The sequence below is a fragment of the Haematobia irritans genome, chromosome 5, assembly GCF_050003625.1.
Source record: "Haematobia irritans isolate KBUSLIRL chromosome 5, ASM5000362v1, whole genome shotgun sequence".
In the NCBI taxonomy this organism is placed as follows: Eukaryota; Metazoa; Arthropoda; class Insecta; order Diptera; family Muscidae; genus Haematobia; species Haematobia irritans.
The window spans coordinates 159,823,329-159,846,576 of NC_134401.1; the positions used below are offsets into that span (position 1 = coordinate 159,823,329).

General features: G+C 28.4%; 1 protein-coding gene and 1 non-coding gene across 4 annotated transcripts in view; one reads left to right on the plus strand and one right to left on the minus strand.

Annotated features, from left to right (window-relative positions):
* Positions 1-282: 282 nt before the first annotated feature.
* Positions 283-354, minus strand: TRNAD-GUC (transfer RNA aspartic acid (anticodon GUC)). Its single transcript has one exon. It is a non-coding gene; the product is annotated as a tRNA-Asp (tRNA).
* A 761-nt stretch (positions 355-1,115) lies between these two features.
* The window catches only part of fra (neogenin protein frazzled), a 350,043-nt gene continuing 327,910 nt past the window's right edge, over positions 1,116-23,248 (plus strand). For all 3 annotated transcript variants that reach the window (XM_075310613.1, XM_075310614.1, XM_075310615.1), the window contains exon 1: positions 1,116-2,280. In XM_075310613.1, coding sequence (XP_075166728.1) covers positions 2,061-2,280 — 220 coding nt within the window. In that variant the 5' untranslated portion in view covers positions 1,116-2,060. The remainder of the gene's footprint in view (positions 2,281-23,248) is intronic.

Here is a 23,248-nt window from a genome sequence, read left to right on the forward strand (position 1 = left end):
TGTAGCTTTGATTATTCTGGGGGGGGCAAGAACTATTCTGGGGGGGGCATAGCCCCCCCCAGCACCCCCCTAGCTACACCAATGCTCTCCGGTTAACTTTAACTGAAAAATTTTCCTAATTGGCCTATGGAATATAAAGGCAAGATGACAGCTCCGTCTATAATACGGTTTAAAAGTTGGTTAGTTAACGGAACACTAACGGAGCTTTATGGAAATGGGGGTTAATGAATGAAGCCATTTACTTATTATTATCATAAAATTGTAAATAAAAAAATTTATTATCTCCCCGACGGGGAATTGAACCCCGGTCTCCCGCGTGACAGGCGGGGATACTAACCACTATACTATCGAGGATATATGCCACGTTTGAGCAAATAGCCACTATTACAATAAAATTCACCATACATGTGAGATTATATTAAAATTAGTTAAATTTATAAACGTTCCAAATGTTATGGTAGGATTTTGGTACGAACTCTTCACCCGCCAGATGGCGCAGATCATTATTAATATGATGTTGCTATCCGCTAGGTCAGAGAATAATAAGTTTTTCTTTATATTTTTAACAACTCATATAAAACATCATAAAAAACAAAGAGGAATCTGTTATCCATACCGAGCGAATAAAAAGTAAGAGGGAGAGCTTTCAAAGATAATTTACATTTAATAGATAAACCTGCTCTATTTTATTGAGAGAGCAAATATCAATGCTTTAGTGAGCTATCTTCTTCACGCTCTTGGTTTTGTCAAAACCGATAATAAGAGGGATTCAAATAAGTATATTTATTTTATTTCATATATTAATTTAAGAATTAATATTTAGAAACCGAATAAAAAAGGTTTTCCCTTTCAAATTACTCATAATTGTTGAAGACAAATTTGATGATTTTCTATTGTGAGTTGAATGCCATGAATTCATACAAATTGTGAATAGTTCGCTATTCCTCCGAAGGCGATGACAAAAATATGCCGCCGTTATGTTGTGTACAAGATATACGGCGAAAAAAATTGTTTGATATTGAAGTGGTAGATAGAGTTTTTATTGTGGTGGAGTTGAGTTTAATAAAAATTTTGTGACAAGTATTCTCGCGTTTGTTGTTCATTCAATCTTTGTTGTTTCGCGGTGTGTGACGTCGACGCAAGGGTCCGTGAAGTTGAAAATACGTTCGTGTGTGTATGTGTGTTACAAGAAAAGCAGTGGAATCAAATATAAAAGGCCTTACATTTTAATAAAATTAAATGAAAAAGAATAGAATAGAATATCTCCACTAAAAGAAATTTGCTTCAAAAAAGAGCTTCTATTGATTAAAGCATTTAATACTTCTGCGAAGCTGTGAGAAATGTATCAACAAATCAAAGTGTAAACGGAAAAAAGTGCTTGCTTGTATAATTGAAGGAAACCCGCAAAAGCAAGAAGTAGAGAAAAATTCAGCGGTAATGGCAATAAACAAAAAAGCTGAATGAAAAAATCGTAAGAATGTCGTGTTTACGCTAAAAAAGAATACAAGAAATAACAACAACAAAGTGCAAAAAAGGGCGAATAATATTCTCTCGCCATATACAAGAATTGTTTATATAGTTTTTTTATCAACAAAAAAGTGCTGCTGTTTGTATTTTGCATTTCCTGTTTATTGCAATGTCCGAATGATGCTTGCTGCTCTGCCAGTGTGCTACCCCCCTAAGGAGTAACGGCGGCGCTTTAACTGTCAGTTTTGTTTATCCACTGCAGCCGCCTTTGCTGTCTGAGCAAAAAAAAAAAAGCCCAAGGGTTGAAAAATAACGAAAAAAACATTAGGAGGGGAGTAGACGAAACGAAAAGAAATAAACGACTATGTCCTGGAATACAGAAAAACATAGATAATTTGCAAACGAAAAATAAAAAAAAAGTTCAAATAATACAACAAAAATAACATAGTAGCATATAGTTAATGAAAATATAAATTCTTTTTTATTGCAAAATAAATTGTGGAATCCAGATTTCAATCATGATATCCTAAGTGCTGAGTGTTTTTCCCCCTCTTTACTCTCTATCGACTATAGCTACTCGCCGTTTTTCTACTATGGATAGTATTGGTGTTGTTGCCCATACTCCCAGAACGCAACCCCCATTTGTCACAACAATGTTGTCGCTTCGAAAATGGAAGAGCGAAACTCATCGTCAACATTCCTTTGGAATCAATCTAAGGCCGGCTTTTCATCCAGCGGTTATTTTGAAGGTGTCTTTGATTCTATCGCTATGTAGCATTATTTTCATTGGGGATGTGGTAAATGCAAGTCAAGGTAAGTTTATAAATAACAATTGAAGTCTGTCTAAGGTTTTTGAGAGGAACAAGTATTGCACTTCATCCTTTATAGTTTTCATAGCACCATTCTACACAGTGATGGCATAGTGATTGTCTAAGATCTCTTAGTTCCCGTTTGTCACTGTGAAATTGTGGGACAAAATAGTTCTTTAGATGGGAGATTATGGTTGAATCGGATCTTCTTCAAATTGCGAACCTTTCACGTTCATACCTAGTTCGAGCAAGAGGGCACTTCTTTCGTCAAATTTATTCGTTTTAAGCTTCACCTTTGTATGGCTTGAATGCCAATTAATTCAATTCAGTCCCGGTAAAACATTCTAACCCCCATATACAAATATCTTAAATAAAACTTCAAGCCTACTTTTACCATAAAAGTTCCTTCTATAAATTTTCGATAAAATGTTTTGCATTGGGCATAAGAATTTAGCTTCCACTTTTCAAAATTTGATTTTTCAACATTTTGACTATTTAAAATTTTGAAAAAGTCGACTTGTCTTAAATTTGACTTTTCCGATTGTTGGAAAGGTAGACTTTTTAAGTCACAATTTTCGACCTTTTGCTTAATTTCAACATCAAAATTCTACATCATGTGGTTCCTTAATTAAAAATTAAACTTTCGGTTAAAAATCGATTTCGATTTTGGTCATTGCCATAATTCGATTATTCATCGCCCAGCTAAAAAAGAGCTTATTTTTTTTTTGATTTTCACATTCAAGTCCATGATGGTCCGGCCGGTGGCCCATTCCCACCCATCAGTGTTGTCAGTATTTTTCTGGGTCTTATCTCCCAATAAATTTTTTAAATGTTTTTACGAAGAAAATAAAGAAATAGATATAAAATAATAGAAATAATTTAAAAATTAACAAAAATTATTGTTCTTGATCTCAGCTTAAAACCATGAATTGACTAAACTACCAGTGTAGCTTAACCAACAGAGGAAAAGTATGCTTTTCAAATTTATTTGGGCAAAGCCCTATAGACTGCAAGATGGTTGGATGTAAAGCTGTTTCGGAATTACCACATTCCTCATCAGCATCCTCTACTTGCAGCAAAACTATCAACCAATTATCAAAATTCGGGTAATTCACTCAACCCAAAGTGGACTACACTTGAACCTTCCGAAAAAAGTTGGTTAAGCTACACTTGTAGTTTTGTCAATGCATGGTTTTAAGCTGAGATCAGGAACAACAATAATGATTCAAGAGAAACCAACAATAACAAACAAAACGAATTAACAAAAATATACAATGTTTGTCATACTAGTTTGCGGGCTGCAATAAGATCAAGAATTCGATACACAAAGCCAGGAGAATGACGATGGCCTCTCAAATGCTCGAAAATGAAAATAGGAGTTTGTTCCACGGTTACCACTCTTGCCAAAAATAATCTACCACCATTTGAAGAAAATTTTACCAAAAATCTACCAAATTTAAAAAATCTTATTTTGAAGTTTTTGATAAAATTATTGTGGTTATTATGAAAAAATTTTTTTCTTCGAAAGATATTTTCTATTATTTTATTCTAAAAGTTTATTTCAGTATATGATCTCTCCATTTAGAGACAATTTTTTGGATGTATAAATATAGCTTGAATTGTAAATGTGTCTAATCTAAAATGTTTTTACGATTTAGCATGCACCAACAAGAACTAGTTACTACTTCTTAAAAAAAGATAACTTTCCCACAATGGACTTTGACCCAACACGAACATTTTTAAAGATGTTCACCATATAAAAATTTTTATCAAAATTTTATTTCCATAGAAAATTTTATCAAAAATAGCATTAAAAAATTTTATCAAAATTTCATTTCTGAAGAAAACTTTATTTCTATAGAAAATTTTGTCAAAATTTTGTTTCTATAGCAAATTTGGTTAAATTGTTGTATTATTGTTAGTATTTTAATGTTAGAAATAAGAGAATTGTTTTGAGTAGTATTTAAAATGTTGATTTAAGTAACTGTATAAGGCCTTTGTAAGGCTTAGTTACATATGAAAATAAATTAAATTAAAATTAAATTAAAATTTTATTCCTAGAAAAATTTTTGTTAAAATTTTATTTCTATAGAAAATTTTGTCAGAATTTTATTTCTATAGAAAATTTTCTCAAAATTTTATTTCTATAGCAAATTTTGTTAAAATAATTTTTCTATAAAAAAATTTGTTAAATTTTTTTTCTATCGAAAATTTTGACAAAATTGTATTTCTATACAAAATTTTTGACAAAATTTTATTTCTATAGAAAATCTTATCAAAATTTTATGTCTATAGAAAATTTTGCAGAATTGTATAGCTATAAAAATTATTGTCAAAATTTTAATTCAATAGAAAATTTTGTCAAAATTTTGTCAAAATTTTGTCAAAATTTTATTTCTTTAGAAAATTTTGTCAAAATTGTATTTCTATACAAAATTTTGTTTCTATACAAATTTTTTTCAAAATTTTATTTCTATAGACAATTTTGTCAAAATTTTATTTTATTTCTATAAAATGTTTTTTACAAAATTTTATTTCTACAGAAGGTTTTTTCAAAATTTTATTTCTATAGAAGATTTTTTCAAAATTTTATTTCTATAGAAAATTTTCTCAAAATTTTATTTCTATAAAAATTTTTGTAAAAATTTTAATTCTATAGAAAATTTTGTCAAAATTTTAATTCAATAGAAAATTTTGTCACAATATTATTTCTATAGAAAATTTTGTGAAAATTTTATTTCTATAGAAAATTTTGTCAAAATTTTATTTCTATAGAAAATTGTGTCCAAATTTTATTTATATAGAAAATTTTGTGAAAATTTTGTCAACATTTTATTTCTATTTATTTATTCTTTAGAAAATTTTGTCAACATTTTAATTCAATAGAAAATTTTGTCAAAATTTTATTTCTATAGGAAATTGTTTCAAAATTTTATTTCTATAGAAAATTTTGTGAAAAGTTTATTTTTATAGCAAATTTTATTTGTATAGAAAACTTTGTCAAAATTTTATTTCTTTAGAAAATGTTGTCAAAATTTTATTTCTATAAAAAATTTTGTGAAAATTTTGTCAACATTTTATTTCTATTTATTTATTCTTTAGAAAATTTTGTCAAAATTTTATTTCTATAGAAAATTTTGCCAAAATTTTGTCAACATTTTAATTCAATAGAAAATTTTGTCAAAATTTTATTTCTATAGAAAATTTTATTTCTATTGGAAATTGTTTCAAAATTTTATTTCTGTAGAAAATTTTGTGAAAAGTTTATTTTTATAGAAAATTTTATTTCTATAGAAAATTTTGTCAAAATTTTATTTCTATAGAAAATTTTGTCAAAATTGTATTTCTATACAAAATTTTGTTTTTATACAATTTTTTTTCAAAATTTTATTTCTATAAAAAATTTTATTTCTATAGAAGGTTTTTTCAAAATTTTATTTCTATAGAATATTTTTTAAAAATTTTAATTCTATAGAATATTTTCTCAAAATTTTATTTCTATAGCAAATTTTGTTAAAATTGTATTTCTATAAAAATTTTTGTAAAAATTTTAATTCAATAGAAAATTTTGTCAACGTTTTATTTCTATAGAAAATTTTGTCAAAATTTTATTTCTATAGAAACTTTTCTCAACATTTTAATTCAATAGAAAATTTTGTCAAAATTTTATTTCTATAGAAAATCTTGTCAAAATTTTACTTCTATCGAAAATCTTATCAAAATTTTATTTCTATAGAAGATTTTGAAAAATTGTATATGTATAAAAAATTTTAATTCAATAGAAAATTTTGTCAAAATTTTATTTCTATAGAAAATTTTGTCAAAATTTTATTTCTATAGAAAATTTTGTCAAAATTTTATTTCTATAGAAAATCGATGTATTAGGAATATTTTGTAAAATCGACCAAAACAAAAAGATTCTACCAATCTACCAAACAGTAAAAAATCTACTATTTTTGGTGGGATTCTACCAATTTTGGCAACTGTAAATACTCAAATAATAAAATTGATCAATTATCATTTCTATATTTATGGAATATATTGTCTAAATCAAGTGGCAACAACAATTTTAAAAAAATATTTAGCTGAGTAAAATTATACATTAGCGTTTTGGCCCCCAAAATTAAAAAAAAACTGTATATGTTACTTGTCAGAATTCTCCTTTGTATGCTATTGTCGTAGAATAAAGAGGAACAATGCTAAAATTTAATAAAATATACAAAAAAACCTTGACCATATTTCATCTTAAAAATCGTTATTTTGAGGGAAAATGTCGTGAGTCCTCATTTTCAGTTGTTGGCCATAAAAATCATGAAAATTACGATAGATCAGTTATGTCTCGTAACACTCGGAGCTCCATTTTCCAAACGATTCCCATTTATGTGGTAACTCCAATCTAGTAATCTCCAATTTAACATACCCAAAGTAATGCCGATCACAAGTTACCATATTGCCGTATGTACTTGAATTCCATATCAAATTGTACAACAATTACTAGCCTCAGTCATTTTTACCTGTAGCAAAATTATGTGTCCCTTTCTTGTCTTTCGACCCTTATGTTCATCTTCTATCTAGTGTTTATGATGATATTCTTATCATGTGTTTATTCTGATGGCATGTTCAGTACTACAGCCACTCTAAACACATATTCCTTATTACTTTTAGAGTATCTATTTTAGGAATTGCATGGACATTTGTCTACCTGTTAGTCCTCTTTAAATTTCCAATGTATTGACACTTGACATGCAATCAAGTGAACTAGAAAATATATAGATTAATGGAGAGAGACTAGCTAATGTAGGGATGAAAATTAGGATAATGGCATTTTTAACTAAGGCAGGTATAAATATTCACAAGAAAAGGCCGATAATGTTAATTTTACTACACACTATAGGGTAACATTTGTAATGCCAAAGGGAGATAAAATTATGTCAGCCGGCAACTGTAATTTAGTGCAAATTATTTACGTCGACTATACGTATTTCCTTTTGATAATTAGAGGACTCTATTCGAAGATATTGACATCATATATGATACATTGATATTATAAAAGATAGTAACAGACAAGAAGATAAAACTGGATGGTTCAGGGGATAGGAAAAATAAAGATATTGATGCAATCTGATTGGTATTGCAACCATCCCAAAGTAAAAGAAAATTAAAACTAAAATGCCACAATATTTGATTAAATCTTAAGAATTTACACAATATTTCTTTTCGACGCTTGCAAAACATTATAGGATTCTCAAGGGATTCGCGATCAATAATATATTTCAGTATTCGCCCTCTTCGTTTCTATTATAAATTTAAAATTTTGCTATTGTCATCCAGAATGGCCTATTTAATTCAATTTGACTTTATTTATCAAGTTATTATTTTATAGTTATTATTAGTTTCAATTGTTTTCAAACAAAAATAATACGTCCTTCTGTTATCTGTATTTGAGTTTGCAATAAGTGTTCTTATTAAAAAATATCTCTTTAGTTTATTTGCTGATAAAAAAATTGGTATACACAAACGATAACTTAAATATGAAAACATTTCTATCAGCTACCTTTTAGTCAATATAATGGTTCAATTTAACCCTCTATAGGCCCGAACTATTTAGAAGTTCACAAAGTTATTTGAAATCTGGACCATATAAAATTGTTTCGGAAAATTTTATTTCTGTAGAGAATTTTGTTAAAATTGTATTTCTATAGAAAAATTTTGTAAAAAATTTATTTCTACAGAAAATTGTGTTAAAATTTTATTTCTTTGGCAAATTTTGTAATTTCATATTTCTCGTCATATTTCTGTAGTAAATTTTGTCAAAATTTTATTTCTGTAGTAAATTTTGTCAAAATTTTATTTCTATAGAAAATTTTGTCAAAATTTTATTTCTAAAAAATTTTGTCAAAATTTTATTTTTATTCCCGTAGTCAATTTTGTCAAAATTTTATTTCTATAGAAACTTTTGTTTCGACAGAAAAGTTGTCAAAATTTATTATCTTTGACAACATGTTGTCCAACTTTTCTTTCTATAGAAAATTTTGTCAAAATATTTTTATAAAAAATTTTGCCAAAATTTTATTTCTATAGAAAAATTAATAAAATAATAATAAATTTTGTCCACGTTTTATTTCTGTAGTAAATTTTGTCAAAATTTTATTTCTGTAGTAAATTTTTTCAAAATTTTATTTATATAGAAAATTTTGTCAAAATTTTATTTCTATAGAAAATTTTGTCAAAATTTTATTTCTATAGAAAATTTTGCCAAAATTTTATTTCTGTAGAAAATCGAAGTATTAGGAATATTTTGAAACATCTACCAAAACATAAAGAATTGTACCAATCTACCAAACAGTAAAAATTCTACCATTTTTGGTAATTTTGTCAAAATTTTATTTCCTTCTGTTTTCTTTTTGTAAATTCAAGCTCGAGGTCAGAGTTTTATTTTCTGTTTTATTTTTTTATAATTCGATATTTCGATAAAACCGAAAATAAAACTCTGACCTCGAGCTTGAATTTACAAAAAGAAAACAGAAGGTAATAAACAAAAAGGTCAAAAAACAAAAACAAAAAACTTTCATAAATTTTATTTCTATAGAAAATTTTGTCAAACTTTTATTTCTATAGAAAATTTTGTCAAAATGTTATTTCTGTAGAAAAATTTTTCAAAAATTTTATTTCTATAGAAAATTTTGTCAAAAATTTTATTTCTATAAAAAATTTTGTCAAAAATTTTATTTTTATAGAAAATTTTGTAAAAACTTTGTCAAAAATTTTGTAAAAACTTTGTCAAAAATTTTGTAAAAACTTTGTGAAAAATTTTATTTCTATAGAAAATTTTGTCCAAATTATCTTTCTATAGAAAATTTTCTCAAATTTTTTTATCTATAGAAAATTAGTCAAAATTTTCTTTCTATGGAAAATTTTGTCAAATTTTTATTCCTGTAATAAATTTTGTAAAATTTTTATTTCGGTAGTAAATTTTGTCAAAATTTATTTTTGTAGCAATTTTTGTCAAAATCTTATTTCTATAGAAAATTTTGTCAAAAATTTTATTTCTATAGAAAATTTTGTCAAAATTTTATTTCTATAGAAAAATTTGTCAAAATTTTATTTTTATTCCTGTAATAAATTTTGTCAAAGTTTTATTTCTGCAGTAAATTTTGTCAAAATTTTATTTCTATAGAAATTTTAGTCAAATTTGTATTCCTGTAATAAATTTTGTAGTAAATTTTGTCAAAATTTTATTTCTTTAGAAAATTTTGTCAAAATCTTATTTCTATAGAAAATTTTGTCAAAATGTTGTTTCTACAGAAAATTTTGACAAATTTTTATTCCTGTAATAAATTTTGTAAAATTTTTATTTCGGTAGTAAATTTTGTCAAAATTTATTTTTGTAGCAATTTTTGTCAAAATTTTATTTCTATAGCAAATTTTGTCAAATTTTTATTCCTGCACACAAAAAATTTTTTCTCTGATTCAATCACCAAATTAATTGATCCAATTAATTTTTTTAATTGAAATGTCTTCAATCACGAAAATGATAGTATCAATCACAGTTTTAATTGGGCATAGAAAAAATTCTTGATTAAAAAATTAATTGATTTTTTCAGCAAAATTCAATTAATTTTTTAATTGATTCAATTAAAAATTTAATTGATGTTGATTGCAAAACGCAATTAATTTATTAATTAAAAAGGTAACTATTTTTAATTACTTAGTTAGATTGGCTTAGAGTTTTTATTTGGATTAACAAATGATTGTTTGAAATACATTTTTTATTAAAAAAGTAAAAAAAAATCAGCACTTTTTTAACTAAATTAGTCTTCCGAATTTGATTAAAAAGTTAATTGTATCAATTAATTTTTTAATTAAACATTTTAAAAATTTCAATCATTGACTTAATTAACTTAATGTTTCTATCATGATTAAAAAGTTAATTGTATCAATTAATTTATCAATTGAAAAATAAAATTCAACTTCAATTAAATTTTTAATTGGAAATATTTTGGTGATATTTTTTTCTGTGTGTAATAAATTTTGTCAAAGTTTTATTTCTGTAGAAGATTTTGTCAATATGTTATTTCTGTTTAAATAAAAATTTTATTTCCGTAGCAATTTTTGTCAAAATTTTATTCCTGTAGCAATTTTTGTCAAATTTTATTTCTATAGAAAATTTTGTAAAAGCTTTATTTCTATAGAAAATTTTGTCAAAATTTTATTTCTATAGAAAATTCTGTCAAAATTTTATTTCTATCGAAAATTTTATCAAATTTTTATTCCTGTAATAAATTTTTGTCAAAGTTTTATTTCTGTAGTATTTTATTTTTAATTTTATTCTTTTGGAAATTTTGTCAACATTTTATTTCTGTAGTAAATTTTATCAAAATCTTATTTCTATAGAAAATTTTGTGAACATTTCATTTCTATAGAAAATTTTGTCAAATTTTTTATCTATAGAAAATTTAGTCAAAATTTTCTTTAAATTTTGTCAAAAATTTTATTTCTATATAAAATTTTGTAAAAAAAAAAATTTCTATAGAAAATTTTTTCAAAAATTTATTTCTATAGAAAATTTTGTCAAAAATTTTATTGCTATAGAAAATTTTTCGAAAATTTTATTTCTATAGAAAATTTTGTCAAAAATTTTATTTCTATAAAAATTGTAAAAATTATAGAAAATTTCGCCAACATTTTTTTCCGTAGAAAATTTGTGAAGTACCTCTTAGTTGGAGAGGAATATATTGCAAACTCTACCAAAATATCATGAATTCTACCAATCTGCCAAAAATTAAAAATTCTACCATTTTTATAGAATTCTAACCGTGAGCGTGACCCTTTATTCCAACCCCTGTCAAAGACGGATAGCAAAAGTTGGCCGCATCTCAAAGTCGTAAAAATTGGATATGACCGGTCTACCTACTCTGCTATTTTAAGTTTTTCTCTAATTGTAATTCCAGCTCAGTCTTGAAACACTTATATCGGTGTTTTAACCGCATCCTACCTATCACGGCCTTAACTCCCACTGTGATACATAATCACCAGATCATATAATGGGAGACCCTACATGCACGTCACATCCTATGTCCAGTATAAATATTATAAATAAAATATATAAATAAACTCGTGTCTAACGATGAATCGATCGTCCTCAACCAAGAGGAAAAACTACTAGAACTAACCTTACTGCGCCGTTCATATACATAGTTGGCTTGCCTATAGCGCTTTCAACCCACGGCAGCGGGTCTTATCGGTAGGCTTATATCTCCCTAGCCTTTCATACAAATGATAACATATGATAGACTAAATAAAATAAAATAAAATATATAATAATATATAACTATAAAAATCATCCTGTCTTGCCTTAGAGCCCAACCACGTATGTTAGCCACACCCAATGTATATAACAACATCAAGGATGAGAGCCCACACTCATCGTAGCCAGAGAAACCGCTGCACTATTTTTGAAGACGTTGGATTCCCAGGACTCAACACAACTTTCCCCAGGAATCCACAGACTCCCATGTCCGATGTATCACTACCTAGACACTGGATTTTCAGAACAGAATCCACTTTGTGGAATCCTCAGGCTAAAAAGTCTATTGATTGATTTTAAAATAGGGGGAGATGATCCCGATCTATCGTAAAGAAATTCGGCTTAACCAGCGATGTGGCTTGTGTAGATTGGTATCTGGTATTTTCTTTTCGATAACTTAATAATACCAATTCCCTTAATTAATTTGGACAAAAAACACAGCTTGCATTGATATCAGGCTAACATAAAAATAGTTCCAATTAATTTTTAATAGGAATTTCTTCAAACTCAGAAATGATACCAGTGTCAGTTAAATAATTATTTTATCCAATTAAAATAAGTATAATTAATTGATACTATTAATTTTTAGAGATTGATTTTTATTTTAAAATTAAAATTTTTAATTGGAATAATTTTGTAGATAGTTTTTTGTGAATCTTTTACTTACAGACATCAATATTTATTCATTGACAATAATCTGTCATAGACTTTATGTAGGTATAGGCGTAGGGAGCATATACCTATCCAAATTTTGGATGAAAATTGCCTATCAATATTCGTTTTTCTTCCAGCTGCAACTGTTTAATGTATTCATTTAATGAACCCCTTAGCAATGACTAATTTGAAGAAAATTCAAAAAAATAAATTGAAAATGGAAGAAAAACTACAAACAAAACGTAACCCTAGTGTCGAAATAAACGAGCCAAGCCTTTTTCTTTTTTTTTGTCAATACAAACTGCCAAATGCATTTTATAACTTTTATATATTTGTTTTTTTTTTTTATTGTATATATTTCAAATTAAATAACAAATGTCATTTTCAATATTAGAAATGCAATCAATTTGTAAATCTCAATTGCTTGAACTATTTCCAATATTACAATCGGCCGGCGGCTATTTGGAATATTTGCTTTGATTTTATATAGGAACATTTTTCCACGAACAATCAATGGGAAGTGTAACAAACACATCTGGGTATAAATATGAGAATTTTAACACGTTCTCGCCAAGGCAAGGAAGGGTGAGACCTATTCTACTACATGGATGGAATTTGTAATTTGTATTTGATTATTGTTGCAAATTTAAACGGAATTTTGCAATACCCCTATTTTATACTTAATGTATTATCGCTATATTTATTGAAGAAATTTATACTAGTTGAAATTACAGATATAAAAGGGATAATGTGAGGATGGAGGGCTAAAAGGTATTATAAATTGGGAGTTTTAGAAGCAATCGATTGTTGCTGCAAAATATATTGACGGTGACAATTTCTATGAAAATAATTTTTATTACGTACACACCAAAATTTTTTCTGATTCAATCTTGAAATTAATTGATCCAATTAATTTTTTATGATAGTATCAATTAAAAAAAATTAAATGATACTATTAATTTTTGTGATTGATTTTTGTTTCAATTAACAATTTTTAATTGAATATTTATTGAAACGCAATTAAGACTTTAATTGGAATTAAAAATTTTTTCTGTGTTTATAAAATTTTACACAAAACTAAAGCTTTATTTTTTAAGCAAATAAAGTGTTGACATATTCTATGAAATATACACTGAAAAAACAGTGAACCCACCAGAAAAAAACTTTTGATTAATTTTAGAAAATTTTGAATACTTGTAGAAATGTTTAACTAAAAAATATTACAAGCGCTGACATCACGCCGATATCACAAAAATAAGTAAATATTTTTCAACAAATTCAAGAAAATTTATTAGACATAATAATTTTTTTTCCACTTGTTAAAGAAAATTTTGTAGCTTGAAGGAAAAAAATTGTAGCTCAACATTGCAAGAATGTCTTTAGAACCATACCAAGTTCAATATGGACGCATTTGTAGTAAAATTTTCAAATTTAATGAAATAATGAACTATTTTGTGAGAAGTAACTGATTGAATTTCCAAAAAATTTTCTATGAAATTATTGCAAATAAAATCTCGACCAAATTTTCTATGAATAAAAAGATGTCAACAAAATTTTCTGTCAGCATTACCACCTAATTGTATATTTGTCCCATAAAAATATCATCACTGCTTTCAAGCAGATTCCTTTAGCATTTTCGAAAACCCCTTTTGAATCCTCTTGAGAAGAATCCTTTACCCTTTAAATTCCTAGAAAGTCAATATACTTATTTGTTACCTAGTCACCAAAAGTTTTGATCCTTACTATGAATTTAGCCTTTCATAGACGTTTGGAAGTTCAATGACTTCAATGCTGATTAGTATTCGGAAGTCGTTGGATTTAGTTTGCGGAAATAACAAATCAATTGCTGTCAATGCTCAATAATGTATTAACACCCGCCCCTCAAAAAAAAAAAACAATTGCAGGATATAATTCCAAACAAAATAAGGCAATGAACTTTGACTGGTTATACGCATTTCCTTTTTTTTTGTTCTTCGCCATAAACGAAACTAATGGCTGACAAATTTATGTATTCTAATCAGGAAGGATTCAAATGTTGCAAAAGCATAGAAAAATCCTTATCGCCAAAGAAGAAGTTCATATCTATTTTTTTTGTTGCTCTCCATGGTATATTTATCAGATATTCAGCATACCGTTTTAGTTATCCTTTGAAGCACAAACATCCCCCCTTTTTCCAACAAAATATTTCGTATGTGGGTAGTGTATATCGCATATACTTACTTTGTTATATTCAAAGATTTGTTTCTTTCTTTCTTTCTTTGTTGCTATTTTCGCAGTTATCTCTTTGGAAACACGTTTAGCCTGCAGGACATCCTCCTTGAAAAAATGTATATCTCCTTGGGCAACAACAAGTTGATTCAACTTTAAGGAGTTTTTCTTTTGTATACCCATGAATGCGTTAACGGCTAAGTGCAATTTTTGGTTACTCGCTCTATCTCCCTTCTCCCCCAATTTGTTAAAAAATTCCATCTTCATTCCTTTTAGCTTCCTTTCTTCTTTCCCCTGCCGCCCATCTAAATATCTTCAATGTTTCTTCTTTTTGTTGTTGAGTGGTGGGAAAGCATGAAATTGCTGCTTCAACAAGGAAAGATCCAAGAAGAAAAAAAAATTAGGTTAAATACATTTGCAAAAGTCTTGGTGGTTTTCTTTGATTGCGTTGTGGGAAAATGGTTTAAATGACCGGCAATTTATTTTCTTTTTGGCTATATCAGAGCTTTGTTTCAGCTCTTCAGGTTTTGTTTTAATTTTGCGGGGGAGTAACCAAAGACCCCAAAAGGCCAGTAAAAAGGGCGATTTATTTGTAAGAAATGCTTCTTCAATTATAAGGTTCAATCTCAATTGATTAGTGATGCCATTTAAGTTTTTGTTTTTTTGTTTGCTATGACAATAGGACTTAGAATATGAGATTTAATAAAAGCTTTAGCAACCTGAAGTTTTTTGAGAGGAAAATATTTTTGTTTCTATTTTTTTTAATATATTTTTCTCTTTATATTTGCTTTTATTTATTTTGCTAAAAAGATCAAGGTTTGTACTAGTGTACAAATGTCTATTTATTAACATTTCATCCTTATTTGTTGTCAAGGGAAATTGGAAACGTAATTCCTCTTTATCACAAGACTGTAGAGCCGCTGTTTCCTTGTTTTCTTATCTTTCTTCAACTTCCAATTATTCAAAAAATATTGACAAATTCAAGCCCTAATTTTGTCAAAGACCTTCCTAAAGGCCAAACGTCAACTATTTGTTTTTAGTTTCGATTTCTTTCTTTCTTCTTTCCTACACAGAAAAAAATATCACCAAAATATTTCCAATTAAAAAGTTAATTGAAGTTGAAATTTTTTTCAATTAATAAATTAATTGGTACAATTAACTTTTTAATCAAGATAGAAACATTAAGTTAATTTAGTCAATGATTGACAATTTTAAAATTTTTAATTAAAAAGTTAATTGATACAATTAACTTTTAATCAAATTCGGAAGACTAAGTCAGTTATAAAAGTGATTAAATTTTTGATTAATTTTTTTTTTCAAACAATCAATTGTTAATCCAACTAAAAATTCTAAGCCAATTCAGAATGTAATTGAAAATAGTTGCCTTTGTTTAATTACTAAATTAATTGAGTTTTGCAATCAACATCAATTAAGTTTTTAATTGAATCAATTAAAAACTTAATTGAAATTTGGTAATGAAATCAATTAATTTTTTAATCAAGAATTTTTTCTATGCCCAATTAAAACTGTGATTGATACTATCATTTTCGTGATTGAAGACATTTCAATTAAAAAATTAATTGGATCAATTAATTTCGTGATTGAATCAGAAAAAATTTTTTTGTGTGTATTAAATAGTTCTGGCGGATCCTTACGCTTTGCTCAGTGATGACAAACATTTCTTTTTTAAAGCAAGTTCGAATGGTGTTTCACCATTGAAATTTGGTACGTGATGTTAGTATATGGTATCCAACAACCATGCAGGAATTGGTTCCTACACGCTCACAAAAAATCGCTTCTGTAACATATACTCCCAAACATATTTTGCTTCAAGCATATATATTTTTGGGTATTGCCCAAACATTTATATGTTTGATCTCTTCCAATATATAATATGTTTGAAAGCATATTGGTCTAAACAATATATGTTTGGGTAGTCTAAGTTCCAAACATTTTGTATTTTTGCATCCAAATTCAATAATGTTGTCTTCCAAAAAACAATATGTTATTATGTGAACATATAATATGTTTGGAAGCATTTTGCACCCAAAAATATTATATGCTTAAAAAAAATTCTCCCAAACAATATTGTGCTCAAAATTTTATTTATTTATTTATATATTTACAATCATAATGAATTATGAAAATAAACAGGTAATATAGGTGCTAACAACATAGGTTTTCGACCTGAATGCTCAAAATTTTGTTTCTGCCCAATTGTATATTCCCCCACATCTTTCTCATTTCCACGAGATTTTTTAGTTCTTAGCACCTTTTTCTGTAATACAAACATTGTAGAAGAAATTATTCAATTGTATGATTTTTTTTTATTTTAATTTTACCTTTTGCCGGACGGGGATTCGAACAGCGGACCATACAGTTTGTAAGGATCAAAGAAGTAGCTGGTCAATTGCCCAAGGAAAAATAAAATGTTAATTTTGTAATAACAAGCAACAACCACCAACTTAATTCAATATCGCTCCCTGTTAAATAGCGCTCCAAGCTACTAAACACATATATGTTTATAGGCTATTTCTAAATTAATATATGTTTGCATACAAGCATATTATATTTACAAACATTTTATGTCCCAAACATAATATGCTCTAACATATTAACATATATGTCCCAAACATGTTATGCTAGTTTATGAACATTATATGCTTGCACTCAAAAATATTGTGTTTAAAAATTTATGTTCCAAACATATAATGTTTATAGCCAAACATATGAAAAACAGTCTTTCTCATCCGTGTATCAGTCCATAATTATATATATCTCTCATATAAACCGATCCCCAGATTTGACCTCCGGTGCCTTTTGGAGAAGCAAAATTCATCCGATCTGGTTAAAATTTGGTACGTGGTGGTAGTATATGATATTTAACAACCATGCCAAAAGTGCTCCCTATCAGTCCATAATCATATATAGCCCCCATATAGACCGATCTCGAGATTTGGTTTTAGAGCCTCTTGGAGGAGCAAATTTCATCCGAATGAGTTGAAATTTACGTACCGTGCAAAAAGTCCATATCAATTCGTAATTATTTGTAGACTTAACTATACATAACTTGTTGTCTAATATATACCACGTATGGACTAACTCACAATTTAGAAAACGATGTTAAGAAGGTTTAAGATACCACAACCGAAGTAATTCGATTGTGAATGACAGTCTTTCGTAGAAGTTTCTACGCAATCCATGGTGGAGGGTACATAAGATTAGGCCTGGCCGAACTTACGGCCGTATATACTTGTTTCTTCTATGGGATAATGTAATTTGGTGAACTGCAGTTGAAAAGTACAACTGGGCATTATAATTTCCTGGTTTTAACAACGCTTTGTGGAAATCTCAAAATGTGGAGTAAAATTTAGTTCAATTTTCGTGCGTGGTAGTTCATTCTTCCTATAAAACAGTTCACATTTTTTCGGTGTAGACGAAATCAGGAGAATGTAGTGGATAGGGTGCAGTTCCAAATCTATCAATGCAACCATGGCACGACGGAAGCTGAGGAATGGAAAAGAAAGATAACATCGAATTTGTCCAGTAGTTCGGCATACTACATCCTTGGATCTATTTCTTCTTTTACTGTTAATTGAAATAGGTTTGTAGGTGTGGTTCTGCAATGTCTTCCAAATTACCTTTGTTGCCAGTGAGAATTATTTGAAGTTTCTCTGGCATCTGTTCATAGAATAACGCTCTTAAAACTGATTCACTAACCTGACCAGTTGCCGCATTGCGCATCATTTGTAAGTAATGGCTGGGTTTTTGATCACCAATGGCATGTCCCAATAAAAGACGCCTGAGTTTCTTTTCATCGGATTCTGTGAATGCGGAAATAAGTTTGTTTTTTAAAGCCTCGTACTTACATCCCTCGAATGTTGTAGCCATTATAATATCTGACGCGAATTCTAGTGTTTCCGGGTCTAAATTACAAATTATGTGGTCGTATTTAGTTTCACTTCTTGTAATTCGATTGACTTTGAATACCGCTTCAACTTGAATGAACCAGAGTTTAGGGTTTTGCTTCCAAAATGGTGGAATTTTTAAGCTGGTTGCGGAGGCAATCTGAGGCTGTGCCTGTTGAAAAGCTAAAGAGTTTTGAAGGTCTGAGCCTTCTCTTCCAGTATTTTCTTCAGTCATAGTGTTCTTATGTCGGGGTCACCAATGTAGGTGGTTCAAATAATGCAAGCTATTTATCAAAATTTAAAATTATTTATTTTTAGAAATTGATAGCAATAATTTGAAAATGTAAAAATTGTAGTGAAAAAATAATTTCACAAAAAACACAAAACAAATTAGATTTAAAAACGAGTGTCTCCACAGGTTCACAATGTAATAGGAATACGAAAAAACAGTGGGAATCATGGAGAAAATTATGGATGAATTGCAATTCCTAGCCCAATTCCATATACCTATGGATCCAGATTTCGTTGTTTATCACGAAGCAATGTAGAAGATTCCACATTCACCTTTGGAACAAGTTCGCCTGGGACAGTTCACAGTTCCACTACTGCTTTTTGAAGCAATAGAGAAACTTTCTCATTTATTGGCTGAAAAAACTAGACTATCACCTGTCGATGGGACAGTCTTCGCTTTGTTCGGAAAACCGAAGATACAACGACCTAACCTACACGAAATGTGATCATGTTGGAAGTCGTTGAACCAATTTTTGACTCTGTAGCCATCGAAGGAGGAGTCTTTTTACACAGTTTTCAAATGTTTTTTCATTGCACCGAGCAATTTACTTCCCTACACTCAAGAACTTAACTTTATTTTATTTCATGGAATTATTATGTTTGGAGAAAGTTTCCTTAACTCTAATAATTTTTTGCGTAGTTTAGTTAAATGAACTAAAAAACGGGGGTGTGAATATACACAAATGAAGCATAAATATTCACTAAATTCGTGATGCAATGGTTAGCATGCCCGCCTTGCATACACAAGGTCGTGTGTTCGATTCCTGCTACGACCGAACACCAAAAAGTTTTTCAGCGGTGGATCATCCCACCTCAGTAATGCTGGTGACATTTCTGAGGGTTTCAATGCTTCTCTAAGTGGTTTCACTGCAATGTAGAACGCTATTTGGACTCGTCTATAGCACTCAGTGATAAGAGAGAAGTTCACCATTATGGTATCACAGTGGACTGAATAGTCTAAGTGAGCCTGATACAACGGGCTGCCACCTAACCTAACATACATTGCCGTTGAATGAACGCTGAAATTACGGCGAAAAGAGAATCGCAAACGATTTCTTTGTTTGTTAAAAAAATTAATCTTGTTTGCAACAAACAAGATATTGATTGTGATAGATTCCATTTTGTTTCTAAAAAGCTATTTAAGGATAAAATTGGAACTGATTTTTTGCAAAACAATATAAAATTTTCAATGCTCTAACATTTCATTTCAAGAAAATTTCCCTTCAGCATTATCATCATCACCGAAAGTTTCACTTTCATTAATCAAAATCTAAAGTTAACATCTTCCCTACCAAGTTTTCTCCAATAATACTTAACCTATCAGTTCAATCATTGAGTTTCAAAACAGATTGAAAACCCAAAAACAAAAGAAAACCAAATCACCTTTAATGTGTTGAGAGTCTGTAAATCAGTAGCCAAATTGAATGTTCATATCTACCATAAATGCTCCATTAGCCGAGAATAAACTCATAAATATGTGAGTTTCTAGGCAATTTCAGAAGATTGTAAATGGAAGATAAATTTTTAATTTTTGTTGTCTTAATAAAAGAAACAAAAAGGTGGCCTCGGCCTCTATGGGGATAGTCAGGTAAATATGGGGTAGGTATCAATGTGCGTTTAGTTTGGTCTTTTATATGGGTGTCACCTTTTTGTTTTTTTGTTTTTCTTAATACTAGCTGGTCATTTGTTTCCTTGTGGACCGTGACAAAGAAGGATATTTCAAAGAGACCCATAAGAAGAATAAGCAACAAACTGGTTTTCACAAAATTACATGCGGTAGCATACTATAAATTACTTCTGGGGCTATCTCTTAAATTCTCCAATGTACTTGAGTAGATATCTCATTGGCATATATTTACCAAACGTTAAACTTTGTCAGGTAGATTCAGTGACATGAAATATGTGACCTAATTCCTTAACACTAGCCATGAATATCATAAAAAGAATTAAGCCACCCCAAAAAGGGAATATCTAAACAAAGTTGAAATGTTTCCCATTCATTCATCAGCAGAAGAAGAAGAAGAAGAGGAGTTTTAGTTTACTAGCAAACTGTTACACACATCAACCCCCTGAAGTGTAAAAAGCCTTAGAATCAGTAAAAACGTCGACATGGGAAATGTGGAAAAACTTCAACTATGACACCTTGGTCTTTTCCCTTCTCCCTCGCCCTGACTGTGCTCTTCTTTAATTTTGTCACAGGCCAACATGCATTTATGACCATAGCATAAAAGTTACGCTACTCAGATTGTTTGTAATAGCTTGGCAACGTTTTAATCGCAATGGAAATTGTGACAAGACGCACCCTTTTTTTGGTGAATTAGAGTAACAGACGAGGGGATGAGGAGCAGTGGATGGCACTGTGGATGGCAAATTTTAAATGGTTGATGGGAAACAATAAAATAAAAATGATTGGACATTGAATTTATTAAATTCAATTATATGAAATGATGTGAAATTGGACTAAAATAAATTAAATGAATAAATTTAATGTCATTAAATTAAATTTGTAGCAGTGCTATTTAAAGACACAAGCATTTCTGTTAACTGTTATTATGTATTTATCATCTTAACATAAGTTAATCCATCTTAAATGTTATTTGGTTATCTCACAAACACAATGATGTGTACTTCTTCGTGCTTCTCAATCTTTACTCTCACATTGAGAGATAGCTCATTTTGTTTACATGTCATATTATCATTAAAATTAGTGTTTGCCAGAGAGAATAAAAATACAAGAGGACGAAATTTCTCTTCTACAAAAACAAAAAATACAATACGGTTGACAGTATAGATGTAGCACAATGCCTGCAGTTTTGGTATTACCGACGTTGCGGCCGAAGCGCTGTTTTGATAAATTCTTTATAAAGGTATCGGCATTTATAATTTCAAATTTTCTGCCAACAAATTTAATAGAATGAAAAGATTTATATAAAAGAACATTTGTTATTACAAAGTTGGTCCTAAATCCTATTTTCCTTACGTTTCGTAAAGCCGGCAGAGAACTGAGCTGGGTGATGCCGACGCAAACTGTATGATATTTGAGATAAGCGCCGACAAAAACTGCATGATATTAGAGAAATTTTCCTCCTGACTGCCACCTACTGAAGCAGTTTCGCTTCACAGTTTCGTACTCTTGTCTTTTTATTCTCTCTGTAACTGTTTGTAGCAGTATGGTACCAGATTTCAAAAAAAGGTTTGCAACACTGAATAAACTGCACCCACAAGAAAGAAACATTTTGGTCAATTTAAAAAAAATTACATTATTTTTAGAAAATTTCAACTAAACAATATTACAAACGCTGACATCAGGCCGATATCACAAAAATAAGTGAATATTTTTCGACAATTTCAAGAAAATGTGTTAGACATACTTAATTTTTTTTTCAATTCTTAAAGAAAATGTTGTTTGAAGGAAAAAATTGGAGTTCAAATTTGCAAGAAAATCTTTAGTGCCATAGGAAGTTCAAGATGGGCGCATTTGTAGTAAAATTTACAAATTTAATGAAATAATGAACTATTTTGAAAGAAATACAAATTTAGTATTTTTTTATGCTTCCTTTGTGTATATTTTTTCTCTTTTTTTATTAATTTAACTAAAATACGCAAAAAATTTTTAGAGTAAAGGAAATATTCTCCAGACATAATAAATCCATGAACTAAAATAAAGTGAAAAATAGTGAAACCACCAGGACGGAATATGTGGTATAATTTTAGAAATTTTTGACTAAACTGTATTACAAAATAAGTAAATATTTTTCGACAAATTCAAGAAAATTTATTAGCCTTTTTTTCTCGTGATAAAGAAAATTTTGAAGTTTGAAGAAAAAAATTCGAGTTCAAAATAGTAAAAATGTCTCTAGTACCATAGGAAATTTTTAGAAATTCTGAACTATTTTGTGGGAGACATGAATTTAGTAAATCTTTATAATGCATTTGTGTCACATGTTTGCTCTTTTTTAATTAATTTAATTAACATACACAAAACAATTATCAAGGTTAAAAAGCGTCGCCAAATAAGTAAAGAAAATGTTCTTTTTGGATCCGGAAGTGGTGAAAAATTGGCGCAGAAGCAATGAATTAAACATGGGCTTGTAATAGGACAGAAGTCCACCATTTCAATAGCCGTTGCACTGAATTTACATCGCTTCTTAAAGTGTGATTCGAATTGGATGTGAATTAAAAAATTTTGTAATATTTTGCAAATAAATAAATTTTATAATTTTTAATGCATTTTATGTCTATAGAAAATTTTGTCAAAATTTTATTTCTATAGAAAATTTTGTCAAAATTTTATTTCCATAGAAAATTTTGTCAAAATTTTATTTCTATAGAAATTTTTGTCAAAATTTTATTTCTATAGAAAATTTTGTCAAAATTTTATTTCTATAGAAAATTTTGTCAAAATTTTATTCCTATAGAAAACTTTGTCAAAAATTTATTTCTATAGAAAATTTTGTCAACATTTTATTTGTATAGAAAATTTTGTCAAAATTTTATTTCTACAGAAAATTTTAATGCTTGTTAGAAACGTTTGACCTCAAATATTTTCAAAAATTCCCAGATTTTTAAGACTGGATTCAGCATTTGTTTCGACAAATTTGTAC